Raw genomic sequence first — 18,431 nt, forward strand, 5'->3', positions numbered from 1 at the left:
TACCGGATATATTCAAAATGAGGAGAAAAAAACTTAAGGGAAAACGCGATAAATATATTTATTTCTGACGCGTTACATGAGCGAAATGTTTAATTACGCTGGTAAACAAAAGATTACATTTATAGAGATAACAATTGGTTCGAAGTCGGTGTTTGAAACTATGAGTGAACTTTTTACCGTGCGGGGACGACGATTATACACATTTAATCGCGGCGTTTGCTTCCTCTTGTGATTATGAGTTTTCTTAATTAGCAACCGGGAGCTTTATAATATTGTCTTATTGTACATTATATTTTATAGATAGAGCATACACGTTGTTTGTGTATGACATTCTAAACATACGTACAATACATGTACAATACATACGTGCAATGTACATGTAGGGAGACAAGGTCTATCTTAAAATATAATCATTCAATGCTTGAATGAATGCCTGTCGACCGTCGGGATGCTGAGGCTCTGGTAACCTGTCGCGTTATACGCGAAAGAACATAACACTGAAGAACGGATACATTTTTTTCCTTCATTTTTCTACACTAGTCCCGCTAGCGCTGAATCTAACAATCTAACGAATTGTTAACACTGAAATCTTACGCTCACGATCTCATATTTTTTTCCCGACCAAGGCCTTTCAGCTTTCACATCACAACGTTCGCGATGAAGAACAGAATTTACGACGGAGAAAGGGCGGCGACTCCGGGCAGTACTTTGCCTTCAAGAAGCTCCAAACTTGCACCACCGCCGGTGCTCACATGGCTCACTTTATCCTCGGTCTTCCACTTGGCCGCGCACGTCGCCGTATCGCCGCCTCCGATTATAGTAGTGGTTCCCCGAGTTGTAGCCTCCACGACGTTATCCATTACGCTCTTTGTACCTTGGCTGAAATTCTCAAACTCGAACACACCCGCCGGACCGTTCCATACTATGACTTTCGCTCTCTTGATTGACTCTATGGTGAGGCAATAATTATGATTATAATAATGCTGTTTAAACACATATCCTGAAGACTACGTACTAAGTAGAAATAATTATGAGCAGTGCGAAATAATATACTTACCGGCGAATAAATCTCTCGAACGTGGGCCGACATCGAGTCCCATCCAACCATCAGGTATACCGCTTTCGATATCAGCACTTCCCACTGCTGCATTTTCCGCGAATTTGTCCGCAGTCACGAAATCTACTGGCAGATGAATTTGCACGTTATTCTTCTTTGCTTTATCCAATAGCTCATTCACGATTTTTGCGCCTTCCTCATCAAACAAGGAACTTCCGATCTGAAATCATGTAAAGATATATATATATATATAGATACTAATATCACACTGTTGTTTGTCATTTCTTTTTTCGTTATATATCACAATATACCTTCATGTTTTTGGACACTTTTAAAAATGTGAAAGCCATACCGCCACCAATAATCATCTCATTCACTTTATCTAGTAAATTGTTAATCAACTGAATCTTATCAGTGATCTTGGCGCCTCCAAGTATAGCCAGGAATGGTCTCGCTGGGTTATCCAAAGCTTTAGCAAAATATTCAAGTTCTTTTTTAAGGAGGAAACCGCTTGCTCTTGTGTCAAATCCATCTCCCATCATGGAACTATGAGCACGATGAGCAGTTCCAAAAGCATCATTAATGTACACATCTCCTAGCTTTCTCAAGGATGCTCTAAATTCTGTAACCTTATCCTTGTCAGCTTTGATCTAAAACAAAATGACTAATTAATTTCAAACTCTTTACATTTCTATGCTCATATTTGACAGTTGTTGGATTGAAATAAATTAAATTTCTTTATAAAAATGATTCAATCTTTATTTGATAATTTATATGTATTTATTTGATAATTTATATGATAATATATGTATATATATATATACCTTGCTTCCATCAGGACCTATTCCTTTGCCTTCTTCTTCAATGTGAAATCTTAAATTTTCTAACAAAATTATTGTACCAGGTGCTGGATTGGCACAAGCAGCTTCTACCTCAGGTCCAACACAATCATTCAAGAATACAATTTCTTTTCCCAGTAATATTTTTAGCTCTTCAGCAACAGGTTTTAATGTATACTTCTCATTCCTTTTTCCATCAGGACGACCCAAGTGAGACATTAGAACAATTGACTTGGCTTTCTTGTCAATGGCATACTTCACAGTGTCTAATGCAGCAACGATTCTCTGATTGTTTGTTATCTTTCCTTCTTTCAGCGGTACATTAAAATCAACTCTGAAACATCGTTAGATGTATAGAAATGCTAAGAACATCGAACAATTTTACAACGCTAATACAAATTGTAATTTAATTACTGTGCTCAAAGTGTTAATATATTGCTGTAAAATCTTTTGTATCTCAACTTTTGGTCAATAAATACATACCGCATAAGCACTCTCTTATCCGTCAATTCCACTTTATCAACGCTGAGCTTGTTGAGCGCCATAACCACGGTGTTTTTCTTTATAGTTCTATTTATGACGATATTCCGAAAGATCGAGGAAATACTACCAAGTACGAGGAGTGTTGTTAATCTTCTATTAACAGAGCAAGTAACGAAATCACGTAGTCCACCACCGTCCGCAAGATGCAACCGCGAGAACTTGAAATCGCTGCAAGTCGGCAGCCCAAAGTCAAAGTAAGGTCGTCGAATGTGGCGGCCTCCTGCAATGCCCTGTAAGGTACGATTTAAACGAAATAAAATCATTACGTTATCTCCAAAGAAGAAGTAGACGCTGAACTCTCGACATAATGCGAGAAAACACAATAACAGTATCACATCTTAAAGTCTAAAAAATTTAAGACTTTAATATGCGAAATGTTTTTCGAAACATCTTGTCGTTATTTTTATGAAAGTTATAGTTTGTTCAATTTTGCGTATATTTTAGGATAAAGTAAAAGCGTGTTTTATATTTTATCGTTGATTTGAAGGATGAGCGATATCATTATTGTTGGATTATAGAATTGTCTTGTATGAGGTTATAGAAAAATTGTTTTTTTTTATATGAAACTGAGATGTGCAATTTATTGTCCTAATAATACCATAGATTTTATAGGCTCATTAAAATATTAGGTCTAATTGAGAGAAAATAGAATAATTAACAGAAAAGTGAATGGGAACCGTGCTCATTTTGTCGTTATCATGAGGACGAATGTAGTTCATATGCATCTTCTTAGGTGGCGCGTCGAAAGATACGTCTCTTGGAATCCAGTTCAATGGCCGCTCTCTGACATTAACTAGTCTGTGGATTCATCAACTATGCAAATGATGTTTCTTTCCATTTATTGTTTGCCCAGCTTTGTTCATTGTCATACAATTGCAGATAAGTTATTTTCTTTGTAAAATATTATATTATTTCAATAAAGATCGATAAGGAGAGAGACAGAGAGAGAGAGAGAGAGAGAGAGAGAGAGACAGAGAGAGAGAGAGAGAGAGAGAGAGAGAGAGAGAGAGAGAGAGAGAGAAAGCAATTATGTAAACTTTTTATTTTTTAGTTTCTTGAACATCATATGAATTTTTGTTGTTGTAATTTAGAGAAATTAAAAAGTGACTGCAATAAATACTAATGCAGATTAAAACATACTTTAAATATATTGTATAAACATAATCGAAAGTAAATTGTTACATTTACATGATGAAAGTGAGAAGCTGACGTAAAGAGTTCGCAAGAAAAAGAACAAACGGTTTCAAAAGCGCAGACGTCCACTTCAATTTGATTTTAGCGTTCATTAAACTTACGGCACACGCACAATTACGTGTAACTCCGACTTCTCTTGTTCTTTTCTCTTTTCGTTCATCTGCGCAATAGCGCATCGCGAAATCGACGAATATCTACTACGTGCAAGATCGATAGTTTTCTGTTCCGCGGTTTGCGACAAGCCCGGCTCCACCTCAACGAAGTCGTTTGTTCGTCCAATCGTTCCCCTCCTCCTGTTTCGTTCGCTACCAAATGCGGATCGTTCAATCGCGAAACGTAATTATATCGATCATTGTGCAACGGAGCGCGCGCGGCACTCGGTGCGCCATGCGCGCCTGTGTGTATGTTTCATCGGTGGCAACGCCGAAGCAGGGTGCGACTTTGGAGCGATCACCGTTGAGTGAACGGAGATCGGCATAAACAAGCGCGATCGTGCTACTCGCGAGACCTACATATCTTTCTACTGAACGAGCGACGGGAACGTTTCGTCGTCCGGACCTATAGCTCGTGAATTGGACTGCGGGAAATAAAGTCTTATTATTTTTCGACTTATTTTTATAGAAAAAGAAACAGGGCTTCGGCGACGCGAAGAGTCACGAAGGTTAAGGTTTTCCTTCTCCCCATCGCATACGACGAGGCAGAATCGGGGTGAATCGGCGATAGATATCGCTCATATTATACAATGAGTGAACATCTTCACTCGTCGTATCTCTCTCTTTGACAAAAATATACAAATATATATATATATATATATATATGTATATACACCCGGATTTCGTGCAAGAAGGAGGGAAAAGACGCGCGCCTCTCCTTGCCTCCGATCCGCTGCTTGCGCGCGTCTTTCATCCATTTTTAACGCGACATGAACCGTTCCTTTTTTTTTCCCAACAAGGACTCGTTGCGCTATCGCCCGCGCTCATTGAACCGCGCGCGCACGCACGCACGCGATTGGATTTATGCAGATTACGCAGATGCAATCCGTGTCGTAGGGAGGAACCTGTCATGACGCGAGAGAGTGTCGGCGTGCGTGTCGCTGGCGCGTGTTAAACGTCGCGGTTTCTCATGATGGGCTTGCGCATAAGCCGGTGAGGGGAAACATCGCGCCGAGTCCGAAACACAAGCTTGCTCGCTTAATTCTGCGGTGCGACCGGTCCGCTATCAGGCCCCCCACCCTCCCCACCTTCCCCCGGCTTCGTTGTTTTCCAGCTGCCGCACGCAACACTGTTGCACGCCACATGTTCAATAGACGACACTAAATGCTGTCCATCGCGCTTAAACAGCAGTCCCGGCCGCCGTTGTGTGACAATAAAATTAGAGACACGTGACCGTGCACGAAGAGCCTGCTCTTAGCCCGCTCCGCTTCGGCGGAACTTTAACGCTACGTGGCGTTCATACGTGTCGCATTATATCGCAGTTTGTTTACTCCTTATCGAGCGATAATAGCACCGCGGCGGTGACTCCGCGCGAGCGCGGGTCGTTTGTGTATCCGCTTCGTCCATAATTATACGAGGAAAGTGTGCGGCTGGACGGCTAATTATCAATCCTGCATCGTCTGTTTCATCCGGATGAATCCTGTTCATGGACGGAGGAACGGTTAAGACATGACTTTTAATGTTTGACGTGATTTTGTGATATAATACGATATTACCAACCGTACATCCGACAACATCCTCGCTCCGACCGCAAGTCCTTCGCCGAACCGCTTCGCGGGCAAGTTGCCTCGGCGATCCTGAGGACCACGTCTGTACACCATGAGCATGATGTGTATACGAACGGTTCTTTCTGAAAATTCACTCGTTCGAATATTACAGACATAAAAAAAACACGTTTCGCCATGATCCTCAGGACGGCCCGCGATCGCGTTACGAGAAAGACCCGGAGGAGCGCCATTCATAGAGTCCGCGTGGCACACAATCGCCGGCCACCCGCCGTACCCACGTCACGGCAAAGTCTCGCCGAGCGGCATCTTTCTTGGCTTTTCTCTCTCTCTCTCTCTCTCTTTTTCTCCTTTTCTTTCCCTCTTTCTCTCGCGTCTATGCACCTCGTTGTTACGCGTCCTTAAAGAAACGAGTTTTTCTTCTCGTGCCGACGCGATGTGTTCCAAGGGTAGCTACTTCGCGCGCATTCACGTTCTGGTTTTAATTCTATTTAGAGAGGTTAGTTAGCTAAATGGCACCGAGTCGCACCTGTGCGATCGTCGATCGCTCGCTCGCTCGCTCGCGCGCGCGGGGGTCGCAGCGCACAAGGTCACAAGGTCACGGAAGTCCGCCCCCGCGACCTTAAGGCTCTGTCTCTCGCAGTCGTTCGCAGACGATGACGTCCAAAGAGAAATTCCTACGAGTCAACAAGCCACATGTACAAAACGACCCTTGCGACCGATCGATCGATCGAGCATATTTTTGCAAGATGTTTCGAAAACTTGTCTTTTGTCAAGAATCAACACGCAAGCTTTCTCGTTAACTTGCTTTTCCCCATGTCGATTTCGTCGTGTTGATCTTTCGCGTTAATTGCCGTCTATCGATCGCTTGGGTGTATCTTTGAAGTTCGACATAATCAGCAATAATATTTGTAGCGAATTCCTTCGTTTCTGACGTCATCAACCAAAAGTTCCGCGGCGAAGGACCAAGAGCCTTAAGAACGCGCGAAGAATGTCCGAGCGAGAGGTACCTTTTTTTGTCGACAGGCTGTCGACAGCAGACTTTTCTTCGCCGACGAGGATGCGTAAGCAATTGATTCGCCGCGGTGATTCATCGACTGTCTTCGTTAGATCACACTCGGCAAATCGAGAAATCTTTTTCTTACCGCCGTGCGGTTTCCAACTTTTGTTTCTTTTCTATTTCTGTCGGCAGACGTCGATAATACCGGTAGCTTCGACGAGCCGACGCACAATGATGGGTATTATGAGCGCGCTCGTAATAATATTCATTTTCCTTCCAAGACGCTTCATTAAAAGAGACTGCCATATTTAGATTCTCCGTTGGCGATTAGACACGATTGTATTTATAAAACCGCAGGTTGCGTCACGAATGAATAAATGAAGATTAGACGATACCGTTTAACCGATCAAACCGGGATGTAACATACATTTTCAACAATTTTTATCGCTATGCAATATTCAGTTACAATTTAATATACAATTTTCTCCACGATTGCAAATTAAATCGAATTAAACCCCGTTGTGGCTCGTCGTAGGGCTCGACGCCGATTAATGACGATTTACGCGCGACGATTACTTTTTCTTTCTACCGCGTTAATTATTTCCCTAATCGTGAGACCCATCATCGCGACCGGAATCGACCGGATCATCGAGACCGATGTTAAACAAAGAATGACAATTGCGGCTGTCTCAGGGCGAACCGATTGTACCGAGCCCAAGATGCCGATGTGATGACCGAGATGATCGAGATGATCGAGAGGCGCGAAGAGAGGGAGACATTGTTACTCCGCAGCCTTCACCGTGCCTTGATGTCGTTTAAACAAAAGAGGAGCGCATTCCTAAGGTGTTGTCGCGGTCGCGACCGCGTTCTGGAACTTCTCACAGATCGCCACCGCCACCGCCACCGCCGCCGCCCGCGCCGCCTGACAGGGAACGCAGAGTGTTTACTTCTGCTCGCCTCTCACAGTGTCGGCGCGCATTAATGACATGCAATTTTGCAACGTATCTTTGCCGAGTCCTTGGGCCGAGAAACTATATAAACCGAGTGTTTATAATTGGCCAGGCTAGCCGCCAGGATTTTTAACCAGGCAGGATGTCGTTCTACGCGCTCGCCGCGCTCTGCGCCACCGCGCTCGCGCTCGTCGCGGCTCAGGATCTCGAGCTTCGTAAGTTCTTTCTGTACTTCAGTTTAGCGTTTTCGCTAGTCGCCCTCGCCCTCGCCCTCGCCCTCACCTTCGCCCCGAGAAGGACGCGTTTCCCCGTGAACGTCGACCGTCTTCGTTCTCAGCTGCTCGCTCGGCTTTCCATTACGATCGCTCTCTCTCTCTCTCTCTCTCTCTCTCTCTCTCTCTCTCTCTCTCTGGTCCCCTGTCTGCGAGCCGACAGAAAAGCTCGAAAGGAGCCTTACGCCTCTCGGAGGAACGTTTACCCTAATGATGGCCCCGGTGGCTTATTGTTCAGTGTGACAGAAGGTGTGCACTTGTTGAGCTTTTCGGTTTAACACCGCGGCTTTAAGTTAAATCAGGGGCCCGATTGGATCGGTCGTCCGTCTTTCTCTGGCCTCGGGGCTGGAAAGCGCGCAGAGAGCCGAAGAAATCTTCGGAGTCTCCGAGGCTCGAACTTGCGAACTAACGTTCACGGCAACGTGATGGCACACCTTGCAGTGTGTGGAAAAGGGGACTCGTTGACCTTCTCACCCGCGAGCGACGAATTTTTCTCGGCACGACGTAGAATTTCTCGAGATGCCGACGATCGCGGACGATCGGCGGCCACCCACTACTGTCGGTGTATTTCTGCACGACGCGTCGCTCAGTTGAGCGATAAAATCAATCGCGCTGTCGCCGATTGGCTGACGCTAATCACGTCGCGGAACGTCTTTTCGTGAGCGCTTTATCCGCGAAGTACCGAGCGCGATGACAGTGAGAAACACACAGCTGATAAAGAAATGACACGCGTATCGCGATGCGTGAATTAAAGGTCGGAGGACGAGCGAGCGAGATGATGCCCTAAGATATTATTTATAATTTCGCGCACATGCACGAAGTTGTGTTTACGTTTACGCTCGAGTGGCTAATAATTTCGAATGTAAGTGCCCGTGTTCACGGTTGAGCGATTAACAATTGCATAATTTTATGCGCGTATTAGTCATACACACCTGGCGCATGCACGCACGCACGCACGCACGCTATCTCTTTTTATTTAGTCACTTTTTCTCCCTTCTCGTAACGTCGACCGCTAGTCGCGCGTTGTGACGTCATTAATGCAGCGAGCGAGCGGTCAGCTCTTTGTTTGGCGCGAAACACTGAACGAAACGCGCGCGTTCCACGAAAATCGACGGCCAATTTTATCGTCGGCGAAAGGAAAGGTTTCCTTCTTGCGTTGCGCGGCCGAAATTCGTCGAGCTGGTTCGCGCGAGAGATTCTGTCGGTTTGTGATTAGAAATGTTTGTGATTAGAAATGTGATTAGAATGTTTCTGGTTCGGGGCCATTCGTCAGGGATAAATCGACGACCGGGAAAAGATTCATCGGGACTGAATTAAGTCACTTTCAAGACTAGCGAGAGCGATCGGAACGATGGAATCGGGATGTGAACGATTTTTTGTCCGCCGCTTTTCAGTGAAACGTCGATACAGTTGGGTTGATTTACCGTTGTTCGTACCGTTAATGTTGGTAGTTTTGAGGCGACTGAGATACTGATACGCTCTTTTTTATTCCTCTCTCTCTCTCTCTCTCTCTCTTACAGCCGTGCAAACTTGCAAGCACGATGCCGATGACTACTCGTCTTGCCTGAGACTCGCCATACAAGAGGCATGGCCGAACTTCGTCCCAGGTATCGCCAAGAGAACGGTAGTATTTCGCTATTCAACACATTGTGACATCGCGCGCGGGTCTCCGCGGTGCTATTATAAAAAAAATTAGCGTACTATTTTACCACGTGAGTGAATTGCACTCGTCACTCGGCAAGACCCGCGGGAAAGATGCGGATTGACTTGACTGAAAGTTGGCGCATAGACGGCATAGAATTTTTCTCGCACTGCGAGACAGCTCGTGCTCGGCAGTCTCGATGCGTTGAGTTTCTACTTTCGCCGACTTTCAGCTCTCTTCGTCTCAGATTGCGCGCCCCATCCTTTACGATTCGCACGAGCACACCGTTGATTCGTCGAGTGCGTCGTCCGAATTTGAATTCTCTCTCGAAAAGGTATACCGGAGTTGGACATCCCGGTGTTGGATCCGTTCTTCACCGAGAAGGAACACACTAAATACCAGGTCGACGACATAAACGCCGACATCACGGTGATGAACGTCAACACCTACGGGCTTGCGAAGATGAAGTTCTTGGCGGTGAGACCGACATACGCCGATGACTTCTACAAGTTGGAGGTCGACGTCGAAGTGCCGAAGGTGCTCATCGAGGGTAACTACAAGGCGGCTGGGTCGATGGGAGCGTTCCAGATCGGTGGCGAAGGTACGTTTAATAGCGGTTATTTTTTTCTCACACGTTTCGTACGCGCCCAATTATATGCTTTAGGAATATTTTGAATTACGCGCCCAGGTATAACTTCGTGTCCTTCAGTAATAAAACGACTATACTTTTGCGCCGTTATGATTTCGTGAAGCAATTTCGCGAAGGATGATAGAAGATCCGAATGACGCGTACATCGATTCGTAAAATTACAACGACATTAACATACGAACTGACAGATCCGAAATTAGTTGTTGCGCAACTCGATTAAATTGCGATTGAACAATTCACAGTTAAACAATTCAGTGTTGCTTAGCGAGATGAACTGTTCTACTAGCTACTACTAGTTCATTCCTGCTACTACTGGAAGACGTGGAGAAACTGACAAAAATGTGTACGAAAAGATAACATTCTCTCTGTCGAGCAATCGAGAGACGGCGCGGCGATATCAATGAGAGAGATGCTGCACGCGTTTGCTTCAAATTATTCAGCGTTTATCTTTACCAACCGTTTCTCGTTTCTCCGACGTTGCTTCGACGTTGTTATCGCTTGATCTCGGGATTGTCGTGCCGTCTCTTCGATCCGTGTCTTCCGCAATTTAAATTCTGTTTTCCCGCAGACGATGCGTCCACGGGCTTTAGTCTGCGTTTAGAATCTTCCGAATAACGAATACACGAAGAATGCTCTTATTGACAAAACTATAAATTACATAAAATTATATTTATGGAAGATATATGCGCAAATTTCACGAGCCGTTTTCGGCTTAGGCTTCTTTAATATCAGCATGGAGGATATCAAAGCTACGTTCTCCTTGGAAGGATCGGTGGCGAACGACCGATGGACCATCGAGCACTTCAACCTGAACCCCGAAGTCGGCAAAATGAAGATCTGGTTTAGCGACATCTTCAACGGCAACGAGGGGCTCAGTGAGTAAACCCGCGAGACATTCGCGATTGCGAACAGCTTGTCGCTGTTCAATTTCCGAATTTGAAGACCGGCCGCGCGCGCGACTCCATTCACCCCGCGAACGCGAGCCGAGCGATTTTGCGCGTTGAGCAGACTGACCTTTCGAACGTTACGAATTACGTTTAGTAACCGCGCTAAAGAGGAAGAGAGACGCAGAAAGACCTCGATGTAACGCGCCTGCGCGCTCTGAGCCGATACCTCGTCCCCCTGTCCCTGTCGCCATTCCCGCTAATCATCTCGTTATATCACTTAGCAATTTCGCGACGATTATCGCGAATGGGAAGTACGGATGCGCCGTAATCCTGTTTTACATAAGTCGGATCCGGCCGCGCGGATCAACTCGCGAGAGCATGTCGGTCCTCGAGATCTACACCACGGACATAACATTTCTTTCCTCCTTTCTTCCAGACAAAGCTGCGCTGCAATTCGTCAACGAGTACTGGCCGTCGTTGTACCGGTCGATGCTGCCGTTCGTCGCGCAGAACTGGGACGAGCGTTTCACCGAGCTCGGTAACAATGTATTCTCCAAGATCTCCTTCTCGAAGACCTTCCCTTGAAGTCCTCGAGAGGAGGATCCCCCCTTTGCGCTAATAGAGCGAGTACGTAGCGATAGTCGAAGCTCGATCGCGGACGAGACGTCGCCGAGGAGTAGAAATCACGAGTTATTTAAGCGGAACTGCACGAAAAGAGCGGCGCGGAGGAACACGTACACGGGAGCTTCCTCCTCCTCCTCCTCCTCCTTCTTCTTCTTCTTCTTCTCTCTCTCTCTCTCTCTCTCTCTCTCTCTTTCTCTTCTCTCCTCTTTTTTCATCCACGCGCCTGCGAACATTAGTCGGGGGGTGAGAGATAATGACAATGCACCTCCTCATTCTCCCCCCATTGTATCGTGATAGCGTTGCTTTAATTGTATCCGCACGACGTCGACATGCGTATCATAAGTTAACGCGCGAGTTCAGCCGTATATGTAGAACTGCGTAACGCGTCAAACTACTAGACTACCTCTGGCTAATCGTTACTGTCCCCTTGTGTTGTCGCTATTGTTTAGTGAGTTTGTTTTGGAGACAGTGGCGAGGACAGAGTGATACAACGGAGAATTATCAAGTGAAATACACGAAGATCACCAAACGAATGCATGTTGACTTCCCGCTCACCCACGAGTCGCCGCGCCGTGTCGACACCATCGATCGCGATGGAGTCTGGGATCCGCGACAGGACGGAATCGATTTCGTGTGTGTGTATGTGTGTGTGTGTCGTACCTTTATTATATACTCCATCGATATATCGATATTTAATTACTATGCGTGCGCTGAAGCTAATACAGTAGCGCGTTTCCCGATTTAATCATCTACTTTCGCCTCACTACGACACCAAGCGACAATTATCGCTCTGCCCGCTAATAAGGGAATATCAATAAAAAAAAGGAAAGATGACCCCTGTGTAATTTTCGCGCGTAATCATCCGAGCCTGATTACTTCGAACGAGCGATTGTCTCGGTCTCTGGCTAATGAGTTGTGAAAAATTAGCGTGTCCGGCAGAAAAGAAAGTCCGTTAATATTATATATTTTGGGATCTCTCTTTCTCCCCTTCCTCCTCCCTCCCCCCCTCCTCCCGCCTTTCTCTTGATTGTCTACCTCGAAGAGAGCTTCCAAAATTTCGGAATTTTGCAATTAACGTTTCGCTTCCACGAAGACGAGCAATCAAGAAAGCAGTCGCTCGTCTCCGATCCGTCGAGTCGCCGAAATTGCCAGAGCGAAATTCGCACAGTTCGTTATCTTTTTGACTAACAGGTTGACTGCCTAACCTCCGTGACATTTACTTGATGATTCTTGTTTCGCTGGTCGATCGTGATCACTCGAATCAGCAGTTTTGCAGTAACGCTGATCAGTTGTGCGCACACTACTCAGCAGAAATTGGCAGTGGGAATGTTACAGCTGAAAAATTCCTTGCAGAGAATAAAAAAAAAAATACCCGCACGAATTCTGCAGAAAATAAGAAAAAAGAAAAGAAATACTCACCGGTGTTTTCAACCGGAGAATTCGCGACGCGCGCGTCGAGCTACGAGAGAACCTGCCGGCAGTCAATGTGTTAAGATTGAAATGGAGAAAGAAACAGATTACGCGTATCCCGTTTCGATCTTTCATCTTTCTCGCCGCCCTATCGTGAAAAAGAATGCCTAATGCGCTGCTCTATTTTCGCTTGCGACGCGTCGCTCCCCCACCGCTTGTTATACGTGTGCACGTGTAAGATCGTTTGTCGATTCACAGCGGGTACTGGTATGTATAACGATTAAACTAACGAAGACGCGAGTGCAGACTTAAGGTGTCTTAAGGTGTGAGGAACGTTTCAACCGGCACGTGTCGCAGCAGCTGGTTAACGATCCCGGCGAAGAGGGCCGACAGCTTCCTCTTCAGCTGCGGCTCCATTATTTTCAGCACCTCTTGGCCGTTCTCCCGCAGGAAGAGATTGGTCGCCTCGGCTGAAGGAAAGTGAATCGGATTGAAAAGCGGTAACGCGACGATGACGCGACGGACGTCAATCATTAAGAAGCGTCCGTCGCGTTGGAATTAAAATCGATCAAAGGAACTGCGCATCGAATGGAATGTTCCTTTTTTCCCTTGGGCTTTTCACTTTCTCGAGATCAGCGGACGCTGTCCTGCGTGGTATACTTACTGAGTATCCGATTGTTGTTGAAGATTTTGCGGACTCGCATCTGCACGTCCTTCACCCGCAGGTCGACGTCAAGGTTGTCGACATTCAGATACGTCTTACCGTCTCGCGGTCTCGTCGATACGTTCCCCTTAACTAGAGCACGGGCGTCGCCGAAACGCGCGTGGAACGTGCCGTTCCCGCTCGCTGGTAGAATTATCAATACCCCGGAGCTACACAAATGATGAGATTCAAGATTGATGAAATTCGAATTTCCATGAGATTCGCGTCGCGACTGTCGAATTAGTGGATAATCTAATCGATCGTCTTGGTCTCGGTTCGCGATCTCAGAGAAGAATGAAACAGAATATTCATTCGGCCGCATTTTCTTGCCTATCTCGATGGTAATCGCATTCGAGAATAGTCGGTCCTGGAATGTACCTGGAGTAATGCGCGTCTAATATAAGGGCCGGCATTCGTACGATAGCCTGAAAGGATGAGCCGAGCTTGATGTCCTCCACCGTGTAGTTGCTCGCACCCCTTATGAGCAGGTCGCGGAGCTGAACTTTATAGCCGTTCACGCCGCCTGTCAGGGAGAGAGTCAGCTCGTCCATCTGTTGGAGCAAACATTGCCAGCATGAATACAGGAAGGAGACCTCTCCGAGATCGTCATCATCATCAAGCGGCATGATTTGTCTCAACTCAACCCAGACCCGCAAGGTCCTTTTTTCCTACTTTTTTAAGTCGCAAACTCGTAAAAGAAACGTATTTCTTTTTCTTCTTGCTCTGCGCCTCGGATGTTCAACGTGCGTTTCACATTGTTGTGGCAAAATTTGCAATAGCCCCGCTATCGAGTATCTCTTTCTTTCTTTCTTTCTTTCTTTCTTTCTTTCTTTCTTAAGAGTAATGGAACTTACACGGAACGGCTCCACCGCGGGCAGCTCGATTTCGGGTATCCCGGCGCTCAGGTATGGCCGCAGGTGGTGCAGAGCGTCGATCAGACAAGTGATCAGTTTCGGATCGCTCCGGGAACATTGCTTCACGTACTCGGCTGTAAAGTGCAGATTGTTGTTGCAAATAAATATCGATGCTCGCTACATTACTTTAACTACGCTTGTCAGCGGGCGATCCAGAGCCGCGAGTTATAATTATGCTTCCTCCTGCCCGCGCGCGCGCGTGTGTGTGTGTGTGTGTGTCTCGCATCTCGTGCTGCTCCTTTATTGTAAGACGGGAGAAATTGTGCGTATTCTAGGTCGGCCGAGTAAAAGTGTCGGTCACTAAAAAGCGTCTCAGCCGCTAGTCCGTTAAAAGTGAAAGTGTTATCTCGCGACAAAATGCACCTTTGAGTCGCGACGTGCGAGTTGCAGCGAATTGGTGCACGACTGCGAGACGGGAGGTCGCGCGAGCGCGAGCGCGTGCGCTCACTTACGCGTTGCTTCTTTTTTCTCTCGGCCGGATTTTGCAAGACGTTTTGCAATTTGCAGCTAATCGCGATGAATAAATTACCGGGATCGGCGGTACGCGATGAAGAAACGGAGGGCGGTATGCGGTGTGGTACATCCGACGCGCGGCCACATGGACGACACACGAATGCAAACACGAGCACGGGTGCGACGTGCAGCCGCCCGGTTACGGTTATTACGGTTATATCGGTCGGAATTTTCACAGGGCGACACAATGATGATAATTTTGCATTTCACGGCGCGACGTCGATCAACGGTATTCGCGCGCGCGCGCGCGCCGGATTCGCTGCGTGTGCGCGAAAAATTCGCGCCCGTACCGCGGACTTTGAACATACTCGGCGTTTTTTACGGGAATCGAGCTTCGACCTCGTCGCGCTAACGCAATGATCCTCGCGTGCGTGTAATACGCCACTTTGGGAGTGCATCGCACGGCTTATTGGCGCGAAACAAACGGACAAAAGAATAGAAACACGACCGACACGGCGAGACTCCGTGTACACCGCTATTGAATTTTCGCACGGATTTGCCGAAGTCGTAAGAACCGCCGCGGCACTTCGCTTCGTTTTATATTTTGTTCGCGAGCTTCTCTAAAGCAAAGATCTAAAGTCTAATGTCTTAGTCACGTTGCCGGCGCGTTTCTCCGGCACGTAACAAAAACATTGGATTCGAACGAAACACACACAGGTCGATATCGCCTTGTCGAAGAATCGCGGATCGCTCGTAGCAAACGCCGTAATAAAGTACCGACTTCAAGCGGGGGGGTGAGGGTGAGGGGGAGGGGGGGATGGTTACCTCGAATTGTGCGAGCTATCAGAGAGACGTCGATGATGAAGATGTCGATCGCAAAAGAAGGATGAAAAAAGGAAAAGGAAAGAAAGGTAGTCTCGATGGTGAAGGAGAAGAAAGAAAGAGGAGAAAAAGGGAGGAGAAACAAGCGAGACGGCGATGTGAAATTTGCCGAGAGCGTCGGCCGGGGTACTCACGGTTGGAGTCGGCGGAGAGAGTCGCTGCGCAGCCGACGAGAAGAAGAAGGATAGCGCACAGCCGCGTGGTCTTCATTTTTCAGGACGAGGACGGGCGAGTTTCGCGAAAGTTTCGATTAGCGAGAAGAGACTCCCGCGAGGTCCGATCCCTTGCGACTCCGACGAGCTTCTCCGCGAGATCAGCCGGGCGCGAGCGTGGCCCGGTGCGCTGGCCTTCGCCACCAACGGGGATCACGAGGCAGCGGGTGCTCGCGGTTGAAGCGGCTCGATTCGCCGATCGGATCCCGTCGTAAACGGCGCCGTTAGAGCAGGACTGACTATGCAAGAGGGCATTGACAGATGCCAGATCGTAGCTGCGCTCGGATACTTTCACTGCTGCAACATGCACCTGTGCGCACCTTCCTTCGTCTTCGCTGTCCGCGCGGGCAGACGAATCTCGGCCGCCGGAGACTCGCGCCGCGCGGCCGAGCCCCAGACGGCTGGACGAAAGCGCGTCCCACCTGGAGGAGCTCTCTGTGCTGTGGTGTCTGTGCGTTATGTGCGCGTCAATCATGTCCGCGCAATGGGAAAATCGCCGCCGCAGCCGCAGCCAGCCGTCGCGCCGAGGATCCTCGCCGAGTTTGCGAATGACGCGCCGAGAGAGCGTGCTATTACTGCATTATTGCACCTGCGAATCGAAACTGCGTCCTCCGTGAATTGCGACTGCTTCCCTGAAATAACGGACGCCGTTATTAATAATCAATAATGGCTCCCATTGCTCATCTGCTCCTTGTCATCATCATTATCGTTATTATTGCTGTTATTAATATTACCCTTACTGAGCACAAAATGATGCATTTATCATCATTGTCATCATTATTATTATTATTATTATTATTATTATTAGCGTTATTATTTTTATTGAGTACAACATGATACAGACACACACACACACACACACACGTACATTGAACTTTTATAGTGAATTTTAATAATCAAGAGGATATCGCGTATGACTACGGTCGCGCGTCATCATCGCAAACACGGTAATCGACGTGAAGGGTGGTCCTTCAGCTTGAAAAGAATTCACATGACGAAAATACACATGATGGAGACACGTCTCGGTGCAATGGTGGATCTCGTCATGTACAATTATTCTCGCGTTTTTTCCGGCTCAACTTTTTATGACGTTGTAAACGACCTGTCACGTCGTTGCGACGACAAAGAGAGATTTTGAATTGTACGAGATAATGCTGCACCGCGGCGGTGCAGACGTTCTCCGGAGGGTGCGACGATTTTTTCTCCTTGTCTTTCTTTCTTTTGTTTTTTCAACCGGTGAGAGGAAAAATCATGAGAATCTCGCTCGATACGAACGGCTGGCCGCACGAGCGTCGGTTCCGTGCGTGAAAAAGGTAGTGCGTGAGGCAAGACAATGCACTCTTGCGTGCAATGTAAACAACAGGTGTTCACGATGATAAAGCGCAATAACGGACGCGAGGGAATGGCGGAGTATTTTCCTCCGTGCGATGGCGTAACAAACGAAACGAGTCGTTTGCATACGACTGCAGCAATTAAGCCGGCCGCAATTACGCAATGGGATTTCGGTAGAGGGGAGCACGCGCCTGTGTATGATTCGACAGTGCTTGTCCTCGTATTACCTCAATCTACAAGACGAAACTTGTCCTTGACATAATATAAAGCTTGTAAAAATTGGTTGCATAACTGTTTCTTCTTTCGGTGCAACGTCATTCGGGCATAATTTTCGAGCAACGTCACTCGAGCATAAATCACGCGAAGATCAATCGATCAATTGGTTGGTTACCCTGGCCGGTTCGTCCTGGCTTGATAAATATTTTTGATTTTAATCGACGAGATCGCTAAAACCACGCAGTGCGCGCGACTGTTTTAAAATTCTGGGAAACTCGAGTGAGAGCTGCGGAATGCGCTTTCCGAAGTATCCGCTGCCTTGCTGATCGTTGTAAAATAATTATGAGAGAGCGCGATTGAATTTCATCGGTCGTTTCGCTTTTGGAACCCGCGTAAATAGCCAGGGATGCTTTCCTCATTTTTTACGGGCCTCATTTTTTGTAAACTCTCGGAGTGCTACTCGGAGTCTGCGACGATGGTTGCATTTCGAATAGTAAAAAGTGTCAATGCCGTAGTGCGTATTTAACTTGGGACACTCGTACTCTTTTTGATATTTTAAATAGGAATATTTCGAATTTTAACATGGAGTATATTCTACATTGGAAGTTTGTATATTTATGTATTATATATTTTTTATTCGTATTTATAAAATAAATGTTTAATACATGTGTAAAATCTGCACAGGATGTCCGGGATCTTTTGGAAACGAAAGATTATGAAGATTAATCAAATTAAACTGAGAAGAAAGGTCAAGTACCGTTTTGCAAAAATCGCAATAGTTACCGAGTTATTAATGATTGAAAATGACCACATCAAAAAGTTCTTTCAATTGCGATAACTTGAAAATTTCAGTATCTACTTGCAAAATGACGAAGAATCTTTTTGTTCAAAATGAACTAATTTACAATTATATGACGGTTATTGTGTCTAGCGAT

General features: G+C 46.6%; 3 protein-coding genes across 3 annotated transcripts; 1 reads left to right on the forward strand and 2 right to left on the reverse strand.

Annotated features, from left to right (window-relative positions):
• Positions 1 to 39: 39 nt before the first annotated feature.
• Positions 40 to 2,663, reverse strand: Pgk (phosphoglycerate kinase). Its single transcript, XM_011140248.3, has 5 exons — positions 2,380 to 2,663; positions 1,882 to 2,230; positions 1,369 to 1,707; positions 1,058 to 1,277; positions 40 to 949 (listed from the first exon to the last, which is right to left on the reverse strand). Exons 1-5 carry the CDS (start codon positions 2,439 to 2,441, stop codon positions 672 to 674), a joined length of 1,248 nt encoding a protein of 415 aa, XP_011138550.1. The 5' UTR covers positions 2,442 to 2,663; the 3' UTR covers positions 40 to 671.
• Positions 2,664 to 7,399: 4,736 nt separating this feature from the next.
• LOC105182650 (uncharacterized) lies at positions 7,400 to 12,208 on the forward strand. Its single transcript, XM_011140245.3, has 5 exons — positions 7,400 to 7,515; positions 9,093 to 9,179; positions 9,549 to 9,815; positions 10,580 to 10,738; positions 11,187 to 12,208. The coding sequence occupies exons 1-5, from the start codon at positions 7,443 to 7,445 to the stop codon at positions 11,333 to 11,335; spliced, it is 735 nt and encodes a 244-aa protein (XP_011138547.1). The 5' UTR covers positions 7,400 to 7,442; the 3' UTR covers positions 11,336 to 12,208.
• Positions 12,209 to 12,601: 393 nt separating this feature from the next.
• Positions 12,602 to 16,369, reverse strand: LOC105182651 (Juvenile hormone binding protein 1). The gene is made up of 5 exons (XM_011140247.3): positions 15,871 to 16,369; positions 14,342 to 14,475; positions 13,866 to 14,038; positions 13,449 to 13,657; positions 12,602 to 13,254 (listed from the first exon to the last, which is right to left on the reverse strand). Exons 1-5 carry the CDS (start codon positions 15,944 to 15,946, stop codon positions 13,103 to 13,105), a joined length of 744 nt encoding a protein of 247 aa, XP_011138549.1. The 5' UTR covers positions 15,947 to 16,369; the 3' UTR covers positions 12,602 to 13,102.
• Positions 16,370 to 18,431: the final 2,062 nt, after the last annotated feature.

This window comes from Harpegnathos saltator, unplaced genomic scaffold, assembly GCF_003227715.2.
Source record: "Harpegnathos saltator strain DR-91 unplaced genomic scaffold, Hsal_v8.6 scaffold61, whole genome shotgun sequence".
Taxonomy (NCBI): Eukaryota; Metazoa; Arthropoda; class Insecta; order Hymenoptera; family Formicidae; genus Harpegnathos; species Harpegnathos saltator.

What these genes read in the sequence shown, in the direction of transcription:
- LOC105182651 (XM_011140247.3), bottom strand. Translation starts at nt 15,946, where the DNA reads ATGAAGACCACGCGGCTGTGCGCTATCCTTCTTCTTCTCGTCGGCTGC. An exon ending in TCTCTCCGCCGACTCCAACC is followed by an intron (nt 14,476 to 15,870) that starts GTGAGTACCCCG and finishes TGCACTTTACAG; the next exon opens with CCGAGTACGTGAAGCAATGT. An exon ending in TTAGACGCGCATTACTCCAG is followed by an intron (nt 13,658 to 13,865) that starts GTACATTCCAGG and finishes TCATTTGTGTAG; the next exon opens with CTCCGGGGTATTGATAATTC.
- Pgk (XM_011140248.3), bottom strand. Translation starts at nt 2,441, where the DNA reads ATGGCGCTCAACAAGCTCAGCGTTGATAAAGTGGAATTGACGGATAAG. An exon ending in GATAAGAGAGTGCTTATGCG is followed by an intron (nt 2,231 to 2,379) that starts GTATGTATTTAT and finishes ACGATGTTTCAG; the next exon opens with AGTTGATTTTAATGTACCGC. An exon ending in TAGGTCCTGATGGAAGCAAG is followed by an intron (nt 1,708 to 1,881) that starts GTATATATATAT and finishes ATTTTGTTTTAG; the next exon opens with ATCAAAGCTGACAAGGATAA.
- LOC105182650 (XM_011140245.3), top strand. Translation starts at nt 7,443, where the DNA reads ATGTCGTTCTACGCGCTCGCCGCGCTCTGCGCCACCGCGCTCGCGCTC. An exon ending in GGCTCAGGATCTCGAGCTTC is followed by an intron (nt 7,516 to 9,092) that starts GTAAGTTCTTTC and finishes TCTCTCTTACAG; the next exon opens with CCGTGCAAACTTGCAAGCAC. An exon ending in ATGGCCGAACTTCGTCCCAG is followed by an intron (nt 9,180 to 9,548) that starts GTATCGCCAAGA and finishes TCTCTCGAAAAG; the next exon opens with GTATACCGGAGTTGGACATC.